The 14,959-nt window shown below is 39.5% G+C and overlaps 2 protein-coding genes across 2 annotated transcripts; one reads left to right on the forward strand and one right to left on the reverse strand.

The window, feature by feature from the left end:
* Window positions 1–12,976: 12,976 nt before the first annotated feature.
* Window positions 12,977–13,544, reverse strand: LOC136129687 (histone H2A type 1-A-like). Its single transcript, XM_065886001.1, is given in 3 exon segments — window positions 12,977–13,341; window positions 13,344–13,389; window positions 13,509–13,544. Coding segments are annotated over 3 exon segments (447 nt in total).
* A 113-nt stretch (window positions 13,545–13,657) lies between these two features.
* On the forward strand, window positions 13,658–14,041 carry LOC136129098 (histone H2B type 1-A-like). Its single transcript, XM_065885192.1, has one exon. It carries the CDS (start codon window positions 13,658–13,660, stop codon window positions 14,039–14,041), a length of 384 nt encoding a protein of 127 aa, XP_065741264.1.
* Window positions 14,042–14,959: the final 918 nt, after the last annotated feature.

The raw sequence follows: 14,959 nt of genomic DNA on the forward strand, positions 1-14,959 counted from the left end.
ATGTGCCCTTTACTAATCTGATTCTTGGGCTCCCATTTGCTCCCTTTCCAATGCTCCTTATGAGAGCACTTATACGACACTTTCTATGCGTTGGTCAATGTTTGAAGCACTTTACACACATTTATACTTTTAATACTCACAACAAATCTACAAAATACTGTCATTATCCTTATTTCACAGAGAGGTTAAGTAACTTGCTTGTATGGAATGGAGTCAGGATACCAGCCCTTGACCCTGGCTATAGGGTCTGTCCTCTTACCCTCCACCTATTACAAAATAAAATCGTTTCCCTTAAATTTTCCTTCTTTTAGTTCAACCACCTTGGAATTCTTAGATTGGAGGAGACAAAAGCAAGAGGAGTTTCTTTTCTTTCTTTTTTTCTTCGTTTTCTTTTTCTAATACCCACTGTTCTCCTTAAGAATGTCAGGCATCCCTTCAGACTCTACTTGACTACTTTCCACTACAACCATTTACTTTAAAGCTTTTGAGTGGGTTTAATGCCATCAGGCTCCTCTCTCCCTCACTCTAATTTTCACTTCCCTTTCAATGAAAGATAAGCATTAAGAGCAACAACATTGGGGATTCCCTGGTGGCGCAGTGGTTGAGAGTCCGCCTGCCGATGCAGAGGACACGGGTTCGTGCCCCGGTCCGGGAAGATCCCACATGCCGCAGAGCGGCTGTGCCTGTGAGCCATGGCCGTTGAGCCTGCGCATCCGGAGCCTGTGCTCCACGACAGGAAAGGCCAAAACAGTGAGAGGCCGCGTACCACAAAAAAAAAAAAAAAAAAAAAAAAAAAGAGCAAAGACATCAGTATTGTTGCTACAGAAAAAGGGCAGAATGCACTTATTTGTTCAATATGCTAGAAAATGTGGAATTCTTGTGTTGAGTTAGTTTTGGCTTGGATTTGTCACACAATCTCTTGTTAGTGACAGAAGTCAAATTGAAATAGCATTTTAAAAAGAGAGACAGAAAAGTGGAGGGTGGTGGTTTGTGCTAAGTAGACAGAGACACCTCACATTATAAGAGCCTTTGGAACAAGCACACCTGTTGAGACTGGATATAAATGTATCTCTCCGTTCCTCACCCCAAACTTCCAAACTCATTTTTGTTGTTCCCCTTCACTTCACCTTTCTTCTCAATCTTTCCCAAGAGGCCGGAGACACTTCCTCAGCCCCTCTAGTCTCATTCACACCCTCATAAAAGAAAGAAAAATTATGTTCAAACCGCTGAAAATCTCAGAAAGCTCTGTCACTGGCTCAGCTCAGGCCACTTGCCTACTTTTGGGCCAATCACTGTGGCCCAGGAGAGCAGTTCTATTGGCAATAAGCCTGTGTAATTATCCCAGCATTTTTCAAACTGCAGTGTCCTACCCTGCCTTGAAATCAATTTAGTGAGCACCCAGAGCATGGTTTTTAAGAAATGTAAAAGGTTAGAACAGGATCAAAAATCTAATGACAATCTAAATTTCAAGAAAAACTAACTTTCACAGAGTAGTTACAAACAGAATTTACAAGGAAGGTGTCAAGATAACATTTTTAACTGGACTGTTTTATTGAAAGATTGTATATTGTTCTTTGGAATCTAGCCACAGCTCTTCCTCAGAAACTATGTGCTTAGCCTTTGGTTTTTGGTTTGTTGTTTCCGTTCCCCAGAAATGCATATTACTTACTAGGCTTTGCTAACTGGAGACTTTACTGGCACTTGCCTCTGTGGTGGTGGCCCTTGGTTTCCCTTAATATCGGACTGGGCTTCCCTGGTGGTGCAGTGGTTGAGGGTCCGCCTGCCGATGCAGGGGACACGGGTTCGTGCCCCGGTCTGGGAAGATCGCACATGCCGCGGAGCGGCTGGGCCGGTGAGCCATGGCCGCTGAGCCTGCGTGTCCGGAGCCTGTGCTCCGCAACGGGAGAGGCCACAACAGTGAGAGGCCCGCGTACTGCAAAATAATAATAATAATAATAATAATAAAAAGGGCTTTCCTGGTGGCTCAGTGGTTGAGGGTCCGCCTGCCGTTGCAGGGGACACGGGTTTGTGCACCGGTCCGGGAGGATCCCGCATGCCGCGGAGCGGCTGGGCCCGTGAGCCATGGCCGCTGAGCCTCCGCGTCCGGAGCCTGTGCTCCGCAACGAGAGAGGCCACAACAGTGAGAGGCCCGCGTACTGCAAAAAAAACAAATATCGGAGTGAACGCCCGCCCTGGGCGATGGTTGTGCAGAGTCAGGCAGGATGATGCCTGACTTGTAGCTGCCATGTTGTCTGCCAGGCCTTGCATCGACCCTCGCTCAGAGCAGACTCGCTCCTCGCCAGCCAAGGAGAAGACACGATGAACTTCTGCCTACCTGCTCCCCACCTCCAAAACAGAGAAAGCTGAAAAACAAGAGTTAACACACGATTGAGGGAAATACCCGCAGGCTATTTTAGCTGCTTGACTAAGGTATAAGGTGTGGTTAGTGTTCTGATTGGCTGATGTCAGGGAGGCATTTATCCAATCAGAGAGTTGAATTGGCAGTCCTACTTTTACTTTTATTCTACTATAATCATCCTCCAATCAGACCTGGTTGTTTCAAAACTTCATTTGAATATATGGACTATAAATGAATCCCTCCCACAGCATCCATGTAAATCATCAGTCTTTCTTTGAGACCAAGTTGCGTTACAATGACTGATTTTCTGAAGGGTTTTTATGAGTCTCAGAAAGGCGATTGAAAAGCGAGAACTGCAAATGTTGACATTACAACAGGAGTTGTGTTTGTTTGGCGAGTTCCTAAAGCAAGTTTGCTTCAAAATCCAGCTGTGGTAGTAGGATCAAGTTTTCTGGGAAACACCGCAAGTTAGAATTCGCTGCCTCTAGTACTGCCCAGAGAACTGCAAGGCTATTGGGCTGTTTTACTAGAACCCAAAGGGTTTATTCAGAGCCATTTCAAGTTCTTCCATCAAAGGAGTGTTTACTGTTTACTGACCATCTAGGACATCAGCAAGAAGTGAGTAATAATTTATAATTTATCTCTATAATTTCGTTATTTTGGAATGTTATATGAATGAGATCATACAGTATATAACCTTTTGAGATTGACTTTATTTTCACACAGCATAATTCCCCAGAGATCGATCCAAGTTGTTGCATGTATCAGTAGCTTGTTCCTTTTTATTGTTGAATAGTATTCCATGGTATGGATAAACAACAGCATATTTAACATTCACCTATTAAAGGACATATTAGTGTTTTTCCAAGCTTTGACCACTACAAAATAAACAAATCAAAAACAAATAAACAAAACCCTGGTATAAACATTCACCCTCAGGTTTTTGTGTCAATGTAAATTTTCATTTCTCTGGGATGGATGCTCAGTAGTGGGAGTGCTAGATCACACAGTAAGCATATGTTTAGATTTTTAAGAAACTACCAAAATATTTTCCTCCACCTTCATGCCAGCATTTCATTTTTGTCACTATTTTTAATTTTAGTTGCCTAATGGGTATATATTAACATCTCATCATAGTCTTAATCTCATTTCTCTAATGGTTATTAATGTTAAACAGCTTTTCATGTGCTCTGCTTGCCATCTCTGTGTCTTCTGTGAAATGTCTCTGTGACATTTTGCCCATTTTGTAATGGGATAATTTGAGTTTGGGGGTTTTTTTGTTGTTGTTTTTAACTATTGAGCTTGGAAAGTTCTTTATATACTCTAAAAATGAGACTTTTGTCATATATGAAGTTTGCATATATTTCTTTTATGTCTATAGTTTGTCTTTTTATCCTTTCCACAGGGACTTTCACAAAACAAAAGTTTTTACTTTTGATGAGATTTACCAACTTTTTCTTTTCTGGATCGTTTGGGTTTCATTTTTGCCTAGCTCTCGATCTCCAATATTTTTATATCTTTTTTTCTAAAAGGTTCATAGATTTATATTTTACATTTAACTCTACCATCCATTTTGAGTTACTTTTTGTAAGTGGTTTGAGGCTTAAGTGGAGGTTCTTATTTTTGCCTGTTGCTCCATCATCATTTGTTGAAAAAACTATTCTTCTTCATTGTATTTCTCTTCATCATTGTCTAAAATCGGTTGGCCATACTTGTGTGGGACAATTTGTGGGTTCTCTGTTCTGGTCCACTGATACATTTGTCTATCCCTTTCCTGTTACTATACAGCCTTGATTACTGTAATACATAATAAATCTTGAAATTGGGGAGAGTGACTCTTCCCACTTTATTCTTCTTTTTCAAAATTATTTTAGACATTGTACCTGGCAGCTGTTAGTAGTTTTAGGAGGTTTTTTGTTTCTTTTGTTTTGTTTTGTTTGTAGATTCCTTGTTTTCTTCTACACAGACCATCATGTCATCTTTGAACAGAAGGAATTTTGTTTCCTTCTTTCAGATCCATATGCCTTTTTCTTTTTCTTGCCTGACTGTGCAGTGGAGGACTTCAATGTGAAGTTGAATTTAATGGTGAGGATGGATATCTTTGCCTTGTTCTTGACCTTATGGGGAGGCATTGCGTCTCTTCATTAGTTATGGTGTTACCTGTAGGATATCTGTAGATGCCCTTCATTAGACACAGAAACTTCTCTTCTACTAATCTGTTGAGTTTTTAATCAGATAAGGTTGATGAATTTTGGCAAATGTTTTTTCTGCATTCACTGATGTGATCATGTTGTTTTTCTTTATACTGTTAATGTGGTGGGTTACACTGATCGATTTTGAATATTGAACCAGTCTTACATTCTTTGATCTACATTGCTGGACTTGATTTGCTAATATTGTATCAATGTTCATAAGGAATATTGGTCTAGTTTTTGTTTGTACTGTTTTTGTCTGATTTTAGTATTAGGGTAATTTTGGACTCATAAAATGAGTTGGGAAGTATTTTATCTTCTTTTATATTCTGGAAGAAATTGTGTGAAATCAGTGTTATTTCTTCTTTAAAGATTCGGTAGAATTCTCCAGTGAAACCATCTAGATCTAGTGGTTTCATTTCCTGAAGGGTTTTAATTACTATTTCAGTTTCTTTAAGATATAAGAATATTTAATTTCTATAATTTATCTTAGATGAATTCTGCTAGTTTCTTTTCCCTTATTATCATTTTAATAGTCTGTTATTTTATCCCCTGTTTTGAGATTGGTAGTTTGTGTCTTCTCTCTTTTATTATCAGTCTTGATACAGCTTTTTCAATTGTATTGGTCTTTTTAAAAGACTTTTTGTTTCAGTGATTTTTCTGTTGTTTTTCTGTTTTAATCTCATTGAGTTCTCCTCTTGTTTTTATTTTCTTTATGCTTAATTGAACTTACTTTGCTCTTCTTTTTCCATGTCTTAACATTGAAACTTAGATTAATGATTTGAGAACTTTTACCTTCTCTGATATAAACATTTAGTGCTAAATTTCCCACTAGGCATGGCTTTCACTGCATTCTACAAATTTTTTAAATTAAACTTTTTTATTTTGAGATCATGGTAGATTCACATGCAGTTGTAAGAAATAATGCAGAGAGATACCATGCACCCTTTGCTCAGTTTCCCCCAAAGGTAACATCTTGCAAAACTTAGTACAATATCACAACCAGGATATTGCTGATGCTTTAATCAGGATATAGAATATTGCCATCACCGCAAGGATCCCTCATGTTGCCTTTTTATAGCCACAGATACTTCTCTGCTACCACCTCCTCAACTCTTGGGCCACTAATATAGTCTCTGTTTCTTATGTCGTTTCAAGAATGTACTATAAATTGAATTTATAGTAGGTAATCTTTTGGAGTTGGCTTTTTTTTTAATAGACTTTATTTTTTAAAGCAGTTTTAGGTTTAAAGTAGAAAAATTGTGCAGAAAGTACAGCAACTTCTCATGTACCTCCTCTTCGTCTACATTAGTGTGGTACATTTGTTACAATTAATGAACCACTATTGATATGTTATTATTAAAGTCTATAGTTTGTGTTAGGATTCACTCTGTGTTGTAAAGTTCTGTGGGTTTTGACAGATGCATAGTGTCGTGTATCTACCTTATAGTATCATACAGAGGGTTTCCCTGCCCTAAAAATCCTGTGTGCTCCACTTGTTCATCCCTGCCCCCTCTCACCACCAAACCCTGGCAGCTGCTGGCCTTTTTACTATCTCTATCGTTTTACCTTTTCCATGATATGATTAGTTGGACTCATACAGTATGTAGTCTTTTCAGACTGGCTTCTTTCACTTAGCAGTATGCATTTAAGATTCCTCCATGCCTTTCCACGGCTTGATAGTTCATTTCTTTTTATCACTGAATAATACTCCATTGTATGGGTGTAACATAGTTTATTTATCCATTCACCTGTTGAACAACATCTTGGTTGTTTCCAGTTTTTGGCAATTGTGCATAAAGCTGCTATAAAGAGTTTGTGTGTATGTGTGTGAATGTACATATAAACTCATTTGGATAAATAGCTATGAGCACTATTACTGGATCAAATAGCCAACGTTTACTATTGTAAGAAACTGTGTCTTCCAAAGTGGCCATACCATTTTGTGTTACAAACAGCAATGAATGGGTGTTCCTGTTGCTTTATTTCCTACTTAGCATTTCATATTGTCAGTGTTTTGGATTTTGGTCATTCTAATAGGTGTGAGATAATAGTGGTATCTCATTGTAGTTTTAATTTGCAGTTCCCTAATAAAATATGGTATTGAATTCCTTTTCATGTGCTTATTTGCTGTCTGTATACCCTTTTTGGTGAAATGTCCCTTCATGCTTTTGCCCATTTTCTAATTGGATTCTTTAACATTTTCTAACTATTGGATTTTGGAAGTTCTTTATATATTCTAGATACTAGCCCTTTATCAAATATGTATTTTGCAACTATTTTCTTTGAACCTGTATCTTGTCTTTTCATCCTCTTAACAGAGTGTATTTCTTATGGTCACCGTAACAGATTTTCACAAACTGGGTAGTTTAAAACAACAGAAATTTGTTCTCATGTAATATTGGCAGGACGAAGTCCAAAATCAGGTGCTGGCAGAATTGGTTCTTTCTGGATGCTCTGAGAGATAATTTGTCCCATGCTTCCCTTCTAGTTTCTGGTAGCTTCCAGGAATCTTTTGTGTTGCTTGATTTGTAGCTGCATCTCTTCAATCTCTGCTTTCATCTTCCATGCAATCTTCTCTTCTGTGTGTCTTCTCTTCTGTCTCTTATAAGAATACTTGTTACTGGATTTAGGCCCTACTGGGGCCCTTGAGATGATCTGAGATCCTGGATAACCCAGAATGAACACAGATACCAACTAGAATCCAAGCAGAACCTGAAAGGTTGGGATTAAGGAGAATCAGAAGAAAGGTATCAGGAATGAAATGACTTATATCACACAGGATTTATTTTTTATAGTTCTTTATGGTAACAAGAGGAGAGACTATTCATTTGGGAAAACCTAAATTTTGCTGCCAGATATTTTTAAGGGGAAAACTGTGATCTAATATCACTGTTATATTTCAGTGAATGCAGCAAGCTTAGCTCTTATTTCCAGCATCATGTTATTTGGGTGCCGTTAGTATATGATGGTCATATACTATTGGTTGATTAACACACTGATGAGTTTAGTTGGACCATGTAAGAAAGTAAAGTTCAAGATGGAAAAGACAAGAGGGTGTCACTTTTATTTCTACTGGGTAGAAAGGGCTTGGAGGCAAACTTAGTTAAATGTGATCCAGGTCTGATAAAATTTCAAGATTTTAGCTGATTCATTGGGTAAGAGAAGGAACCATGAGTGACAGACTGACGTTATCTCACTGCCCTCATATGGATTCTGGCAGTAGAGGTAAGGATTGAAAAGATGACTCCATGGAATGGATCCCCACCCAGAGAGGATGACCCCGTCAGAATGTTCTGATGATCCACAAATACTCTCAAAGGGCCAGCCATACTCCTTTTTTGGTGTTAAATTTGTCTTTTGATTGCCTTATATCATTAGAAGAAGGAGGAAAATTCCATCCCTTAACTAAATTTTATCCTTCTCCTCTGCCTCTCTCTCCCTTATTCTGTATTTATCTCTCAGTGGTACACCATGATTAAAAACAAGGCCATTTTCATTTCAGTACTAAAAAAAGTACTGAGATGAAGGACCCAGATTAATGACCAAACACATTTCATTGACAGTGGTGCTGGACAGAGGGTTTTCGTTGTGCCAAGTTGAAAGCTGTCCCTTGAATTTGCCAGACAAATGTGCTTGCAAGTGAAACACGTAGTTGAAATATATTAAGGAAAGATAGGGGAGACATTAAAAGTAACCTGAATAACCCTGAGAACAGAAAGAAAAGTTACTGGGACTAAGTCCTTAGAGCGTGGAATCTCAGCAGCCACAGAATTTTTTTCTGATGTTGCCTTCATTTTCTTAATTTGTTCTAAGAACAAGAGATTAGCCACTAACGGCTCTAGATTAATTTTCTAAAGTCTTCAGATTGCTCTGCACCTATACAAATGCGTCCCTTCAATTTCCAGGTCTGAGAATCCCAGGAAAGATTGGGTGGCATTCCCACTCTTTGAATGAACATTTTGGCCCAGCGAGTGCAGTTTCTTTATTGGCTAAACCTGTGTGCCTCATGAGCTGCTTGGATCAGCCGTTCCTATCATTTCAGCGTTCCAAACAGCAAATCATGAACCATTTGTGAAGTAGGATACTCAAGAGAACAGTTGAACAAAACGGAATAATTAAGAACAGTAATCTCAGAATCCTTCCACGGTGGCATATTGTTTATGAAAACTTTTAAGTTATTTGTATGCATGTGTATTTCTGAGTGTGATTTTGCTCATATAGTAAAACGGATTTCTTAATGTGTTGTAGGAAAAAAAAGAAAAACTCAGTGTACTGCATTGAATATAAATCTGTGTATTTGAATTCCGTCCGTGCTGCTGCTTGTGTAACTCATTACTCACAGCAGCAAGGCAGTTTCCCCCGTCTTGCGTAATAGACTGCATTAGCGCATGATTGCTCACTTAACCCCTGGGCTCCTCATTTACCCATTTAGATAGTAATCAGACGTACTTATTCCCCTTCTGGGCTTCAGCATCAAGCCTCATTTATCCTTGTTTCTCCTGATTTCGTATGTCTTTAACCCCCCTTCTTCTCCCCAATTTTTCCATAGTCTGATTCCAGTGGAATATTACAATTCTTTTACTAAGTGTTTGGTATGGCTTTCTGAAATTATAAATGAAAAACTGCTATCTATCACCAAAAAGCACGATTTTATTTTACTTATTAAAATAGCTTCTCATATAACAGTTTGCATGAACTGAGGATAAAAGATTAACACCAGCATTTTAAAAAATTCTTTTTTAATTTTCTATTTTGAAGTGTAGTTGATTAACAAATGTTATGTTAGTTTTCGGAGTACAGCATAGTGATTGAGTTATACGTGTATCTATTCTTTTTCAAGTTCTTTTCCCATTTAGGTTATTACAGAATATTGAGAAGAGTTCCCTGTGACATACAGTAGGTCCTTGCTGGTTACCTATTTTAAATATAGCAGTGTGTATATGTCAGTCTCCAACTCCCAATCTATCCCTCTCCCCTACTCTCCCCCCTCTCCCCCCTCCCCCTTAACCATAACTTCATTCTCTAATTCTGAGTCTGTTTCTGTTTTGTAAATAAGTTCATTTATATCATTTTCTTCTGGATTTCACATGTAAGAGATATCATATATGTTCGTCTTTCTCTGTCCTACTTACTGCACTTAGTATGATAATCTCCAGGTCCATCCATGTTGCTGCATATGGCATGATTTCATCTTTTTAATGGCTAACATTCCATTGTATATATGTACCACATCTTCTTTATCCATTCATCTGTTGATGGACATTTAGGTTGCTTCCATGTCTTGGCTATTGTAAATAGTGCTTCAGTGAACACTGGGGTGCATGTATCTTTTTGAATTATGGTTTCCTCCAGATATATGCCCAGGACTGGGATTGCTGGATCATACGCTAGCTCTATTTTTAGTTTTTTAAGGAACCTCCATACTGTTCTCCTTAGTGGTTGTATCAATTTACATTCTCACCAACAGTGTAGAATGTACTGTTGGTGGGAATGTAAACCAACCTTTTCTCCACACCCTCTCCAGCACTGATTATTTCTAGACTTTCTGATGATGGCCATTCTGACTGATGTAAGGTGATATTTCATTGTAGTTTTGATTTGTATTTCTCTAGTAATTAGCGATGTTGAGCATATTTTCATGTACCTCTTGGCCATCTGTATGTCTTCTTTGGAGAAATGTCTATTTAGGTCTTCTGCCCATTTTTTGCTTGGGTTGTTTGGTTTTTTGATATTGAGCAGCGTGAGCTGTTTGTAAATTATGGAGATTAATCCCTTGTCGGTCGTATTGTTTGCAAATATTTTCTCCCATTCTGTGGGTTGTTTCTTCGTTTTGTTTATGGTTTCCTTTGCTGTGCAAAAGCTTTTGAGTTTAATTGGGTCCCATTTATGTTTTTATTTCCATTACTCTAGGAGATGGATCAAAAAAGATATTGCTGCGATTTATGTCAAACAGTGTTCTGCCTATGTTTTCCTCTAAGTTTTTTAGTAACCGGTCCTACATTTAAGGCCTTTAATCCATTTTGAGTTTATTTTTGTGTATGGTGTTAAAGACTGTTCTAATTTCAACACCAGCATTTTGAAGTAGCCATAATTAATATTACATTGAATATAAATGACTCATTGAAATGTTATTTTTTTTGAAACTTGGTCACAGCTTCTTTTCTGAAAGATGGCTCTGAAGAGAACTGTTAATTTCCAATGTAATTATTTCCCAGTTAATTGTGAAGCATTACCCTGCAGGTGTTACTTGCACCTAATTTTATCTCCCTTTTGTTACAGCAGAATCCTTTTAATATTTCTAAATGATTTGTCTAACATAGTCCAGAATAGTGTTAAAATATGATAAAGGGCTTCCCTGGTGGCGCAGTGGTTGAGGGTCCGCCTGCCCGCACAGTGGACGCGGGTTCGTGCCCCGGTCCGGGAGGATCCCACATGCCGCGGAGCGGCTGGGCCCGTGAGCCATGGCCGCTGAGCCTGCGCGCCCGGAGCCTGTGCTCCGCAACGGGAGAGACCACAGCAGTGAGAGGCCCGTGTACCGCAAAAAAAAAAATAAAAAAAAATAAAAAGTCTGCTAACAGTAACTACTATTATTCCACTAAGAAACAAAAACTATCCAGCTAAACACACTAGCAAATGTTAAGCATCTTCTGAGTTTAACAAGACTATTTTTCCCTTTGGCTTTATAAAGTGAATTGTTTGCTTTCACTCAACATTGAAACAACCTCACATTCTTAGATCCCCATTTGTCATTGTTTGGTAATTTTTTAATGGGCTGCCAAAGTTAGTTCACATTTAATGGAGATTTATGGGTTATTTAAAACATATTGGGCTTCCCTGGTGGCGTAGTGGTTGAGAGTCCGCCTGCCGATGCAGGGGACGCGGGTTCGTGCCCCGGTCCGGGAAGATCCCACATGCCGCGGAGCAGCTGGGCTCGTGAGCCGTGGCCGCTGCGCCTGCGCGTCCGGAGCCTGTGCTCCGCGGCGGGAGAGGCTGCGGCAGTGAGAGGCCCGCATACCGCAAAAAAAAAAAAAATATTGCACTGCACTTAGTAGCATGCTTTTTTCATTAAATTTTATATTTCTTCAAAAATACATATTTTTTCATAATCTGGAGCCACTTCCTTAGCCATAGATTTCTCTTTTCCTTAAATATCTAAGAGGATGGTAGCTCATCAACTTTTTTTCCCATTTATCTTAGTCCTCACTGCTTTCTAGGTTCAATTTAAGCAATTTATATTTTTCCAGAAACTCTTACACTTCATCAGTATTTTTAAATGTTTTTTTTAAACTATGTTTTTGTAATTTTAGAACACTTCGATTCTATATATAGGTTTGGGTATACGTTTATAGACAAGAGTAGTGTTCAAATTTTAACTTGGCAACTGTTTAAGGAATTTTTAAATTATAAACATGTAGATTTTTGTTTTGTGTTTGGAAATTTTTGATGCTTTCATTTTCGTACAAAAAGTTTTATTTGGCTGCTTTCTTGTCAGTTGTCTCTGTGGGTGTTTACTCATAGGCAGTGCTAAAAGATCAACAAAATATTTTGCTTCATTTTCAGTGGTTAAATGTTGAATTCAGTGCCTACTATTCCTGAATAATTGGTGGTAGAAAGCTGCCTTGTCACATTACTTACCCACTCTAATATTGATAGTATTGTACCATTAAAATGGTATGTCTTGAGATTTATCCTACACACTATCAACCTGTTTGCTGTTTTTCATGTAATTAGCTGTCAAGTATGTCTTTTATCTTTTGGCTTAACATGTCATGCTTAGAGATTTCAGGATATAGAACCATCCTAGAACTCTTGGAAATCCCTTGCTAGAAAGCACTTGAGAGAACAAGAAGCCGTGATGCATACTGCCTTGCTAGCTGCTTGGCTGACATTCTGTTGACATGCTCTCCAAACATGAGTTAAGCCAAAAGCTGCAACTTCACAAGTCTTTCTTTGCTTTTAATCCACTCATTTAGTCTAACTTTATCCTCCCTAAAGATCACGCGTCTTAATTCTTTCTTGGGAATTGTGTTCATTGTCAGAACAATCCTAAATTTGCTTCTTTCCCCAAGGAGAATGGCATCTCCTCCAACCCCACCCCCAACCCGCCAGGAGCCCGCTAGGATGTTTGCTCTATCTACTCTGAAATGTAAAAAATTTACACCCAAGTTCACGAGTTTTGTTGTAAAAATTTTTATGAAGTTAAACTGTTTCAGGGGTGTCACCGGAGCTACATACTTTTCAGAGTCCAGAGTTCTGTTAGCGTTAGTTGTGGTGAGTTCTTTTTTGGTGCCAATCACTGGTCTGTAGTCTCTTTCTAAACCTAAGCTGTTTCTCAGTAATTGTGAGTGGCTTTGGTTTCAGTTTGGGGCTTTTCTCCTTTAGACATTCAGGTTACTCACTTGGCTTTGCAACTTGTGAAGTGTTACTTGCACTGAACCTTGTGGCGGTGGCTCTCGGTCTTCCTGGGCAGCAGCACTGCCTGGATGCTGGGTAGGACACCGCCCTGAGCGATGGTCACACCGCCCAGCAGGTTGTTGAGCTCTTCGTCATTACGGATGGCCAATTGCAGGTGACGCGGGATGATGCGCATCTTCTCGTTGCCATGGGTCGCATTGCCCGCCAGCTCCAGGACCTCGGCCGTCAGGTACTCCAGAACCGCTGCCAGGTAAACCAGTGTGCCGGCCCCAATCCGCTCGACGTAATTGCCCTTGCGGAGAAGGTGGTGGACTCGGCCCACAGGGAACTGCAGGCCGGCTCTGTATGAAAGAGACTTGGCCTTAGTGCGTGCTTGCCACCCTGCTTGCCACGTCCAGACGTTACTATGTGAATACTAATCTGTTATAATGGAAACAAATACCGTTAGGACAGGTACGGGGTCTATTTATAGTCTCACGGTGGGTTGTGATTTACTATTTGATTGGCTGATACCCTTATATCCAATCAGAGAATCATACTGGAATCACCTCATTTACATACACGTCACTACCCATTACCCAATCAGATGTGAGCTGCCCAATAAGTCAGCTGAGCTCCGTGGATATAAATATCACGCTTCACTAGAGCAACTGCCACTGGTTTTCTGTTTTAGAGTTGTAGGTTGGCCATGCCGGAACAGGGTTCTAAGAGCAGTGCTAGTTCCATAAAAGGCTATAAGAAAGCCGTGACTAAAACTCAGAAAAAGGAGGAGAAAAAGCGCAAGAGGTATCGCAAAGAGAGCTATTCAGTTTATATCTATAAAGTACTGAAACAAGTTCATCCGGATACTGGTATTTCTTCGAAGGCTATGAGTATTATGAATTCACTTGTTACTGATATGTTTGAGCGCATTGCAGCGGAGGCGTCCCGCCTCGTGCGTTACAACAAGTGTTCGACCGTCACATCCAGGGAGATCCAGACAGCAGTGCGCTTGCTGCTTCCTGGGGAGTTGGCCAAGCACGCAGTGTCCGAGGGCACCAAGGCTGTCAGTAAATACAGTAGTTCCAAGTAAAGAAATTCAGACTCTTGTAACCCAAAGGCTCTTTTAAGAGCCACTTAACTTTCTAGAGAGTTGTAGGCTTTTTGCTTGGCTGCTCAGTGTGTGTGGGCAGGCTTACTCTTAGAGTGAGCTATAGCTGTTATGCTAGCAACTGTCAGATTCACTTTGCTGCCTTTAGTGTGGTTAAGAAATATGTAGATAACTCGTCCGTCTCACGTGACTATTAACCAGAATGATTTCAGGTGAAATCCCGGATCTCTTAAGCATATCAAAGAATAGAGCTCTCTTGAGTTGAACAGAGCTCCTTTAAGTCTGTCTTAAGAGAGGGTGGGTCGAGTGCCATGAGAAACGTGGCTTGCTCTTCTCTGGGTTATGTCCTGTTTTAAGTACTTTCTATCGAGAGACTGAAAGGGAACTGAAGCTGTGGAAAGACAAAGAACATAGGCAAGTTCAGCATGGGAGTGTTAAGGCTGTTTTGCTTCCGGTCTACATTTTCTGTAGTGTGTGGAAATTCTTTCTATAGATCAGGTTAGGTGCCCTACATCTGCTGAGATTTCGAGTCCAATAGTTCCTTGGTCTGGTGATATCATCTGTACATTATTGGGGTGTCTAAACTAGGCTGTTTGTTAAAAACAGCTTGATATTGGGGTGTGGAGGTCTTGCCATATCAAGTAATCCATATTGGAGTCACACAATCTGGCTAACCACAACCGACTGGCAAACAAGTAACACTGACTGAATTTTTGGGGGGCGTTACTTTTATTCCAAGTTATAATAGGATCACTTGCATTTTGTTTTATGAGAGGATCATTAAATTGGTGTTTGTGTCCTATATTACTGGACTCCAATACTAACATGTTCCAAATTGGGTCATAGGGTGTTTATCAAGTCAAGGGACTTTGGGTGGAAGATCTACTCTGTCACGATCGT

The sequence above is a fragment of the Phocoena phocoena genome, chromosome 10, assembly GCF_963924675.1.
Source record: "Phocoena phocoena chromosome 10, mPhoPho1.1, whole genome shotgun sequence".
Classification (NCBI taxonomy): Eukaryota; Metazoa; Chordata; class Mammalia; order Artiodactyla; family Phocoenidae; genus Phocoena; species Phocoena phocoena.

What these genes read in the sequence shown, in the direction of transcription:
- LOC136129098 (XM_065885192.1), top strand. Translation starts at nt 13,658, where the DNA reads ATGCCGGAACAGGGTTCTAAGAGCAGTGCTAGTTCCATAAAAGGCTAT.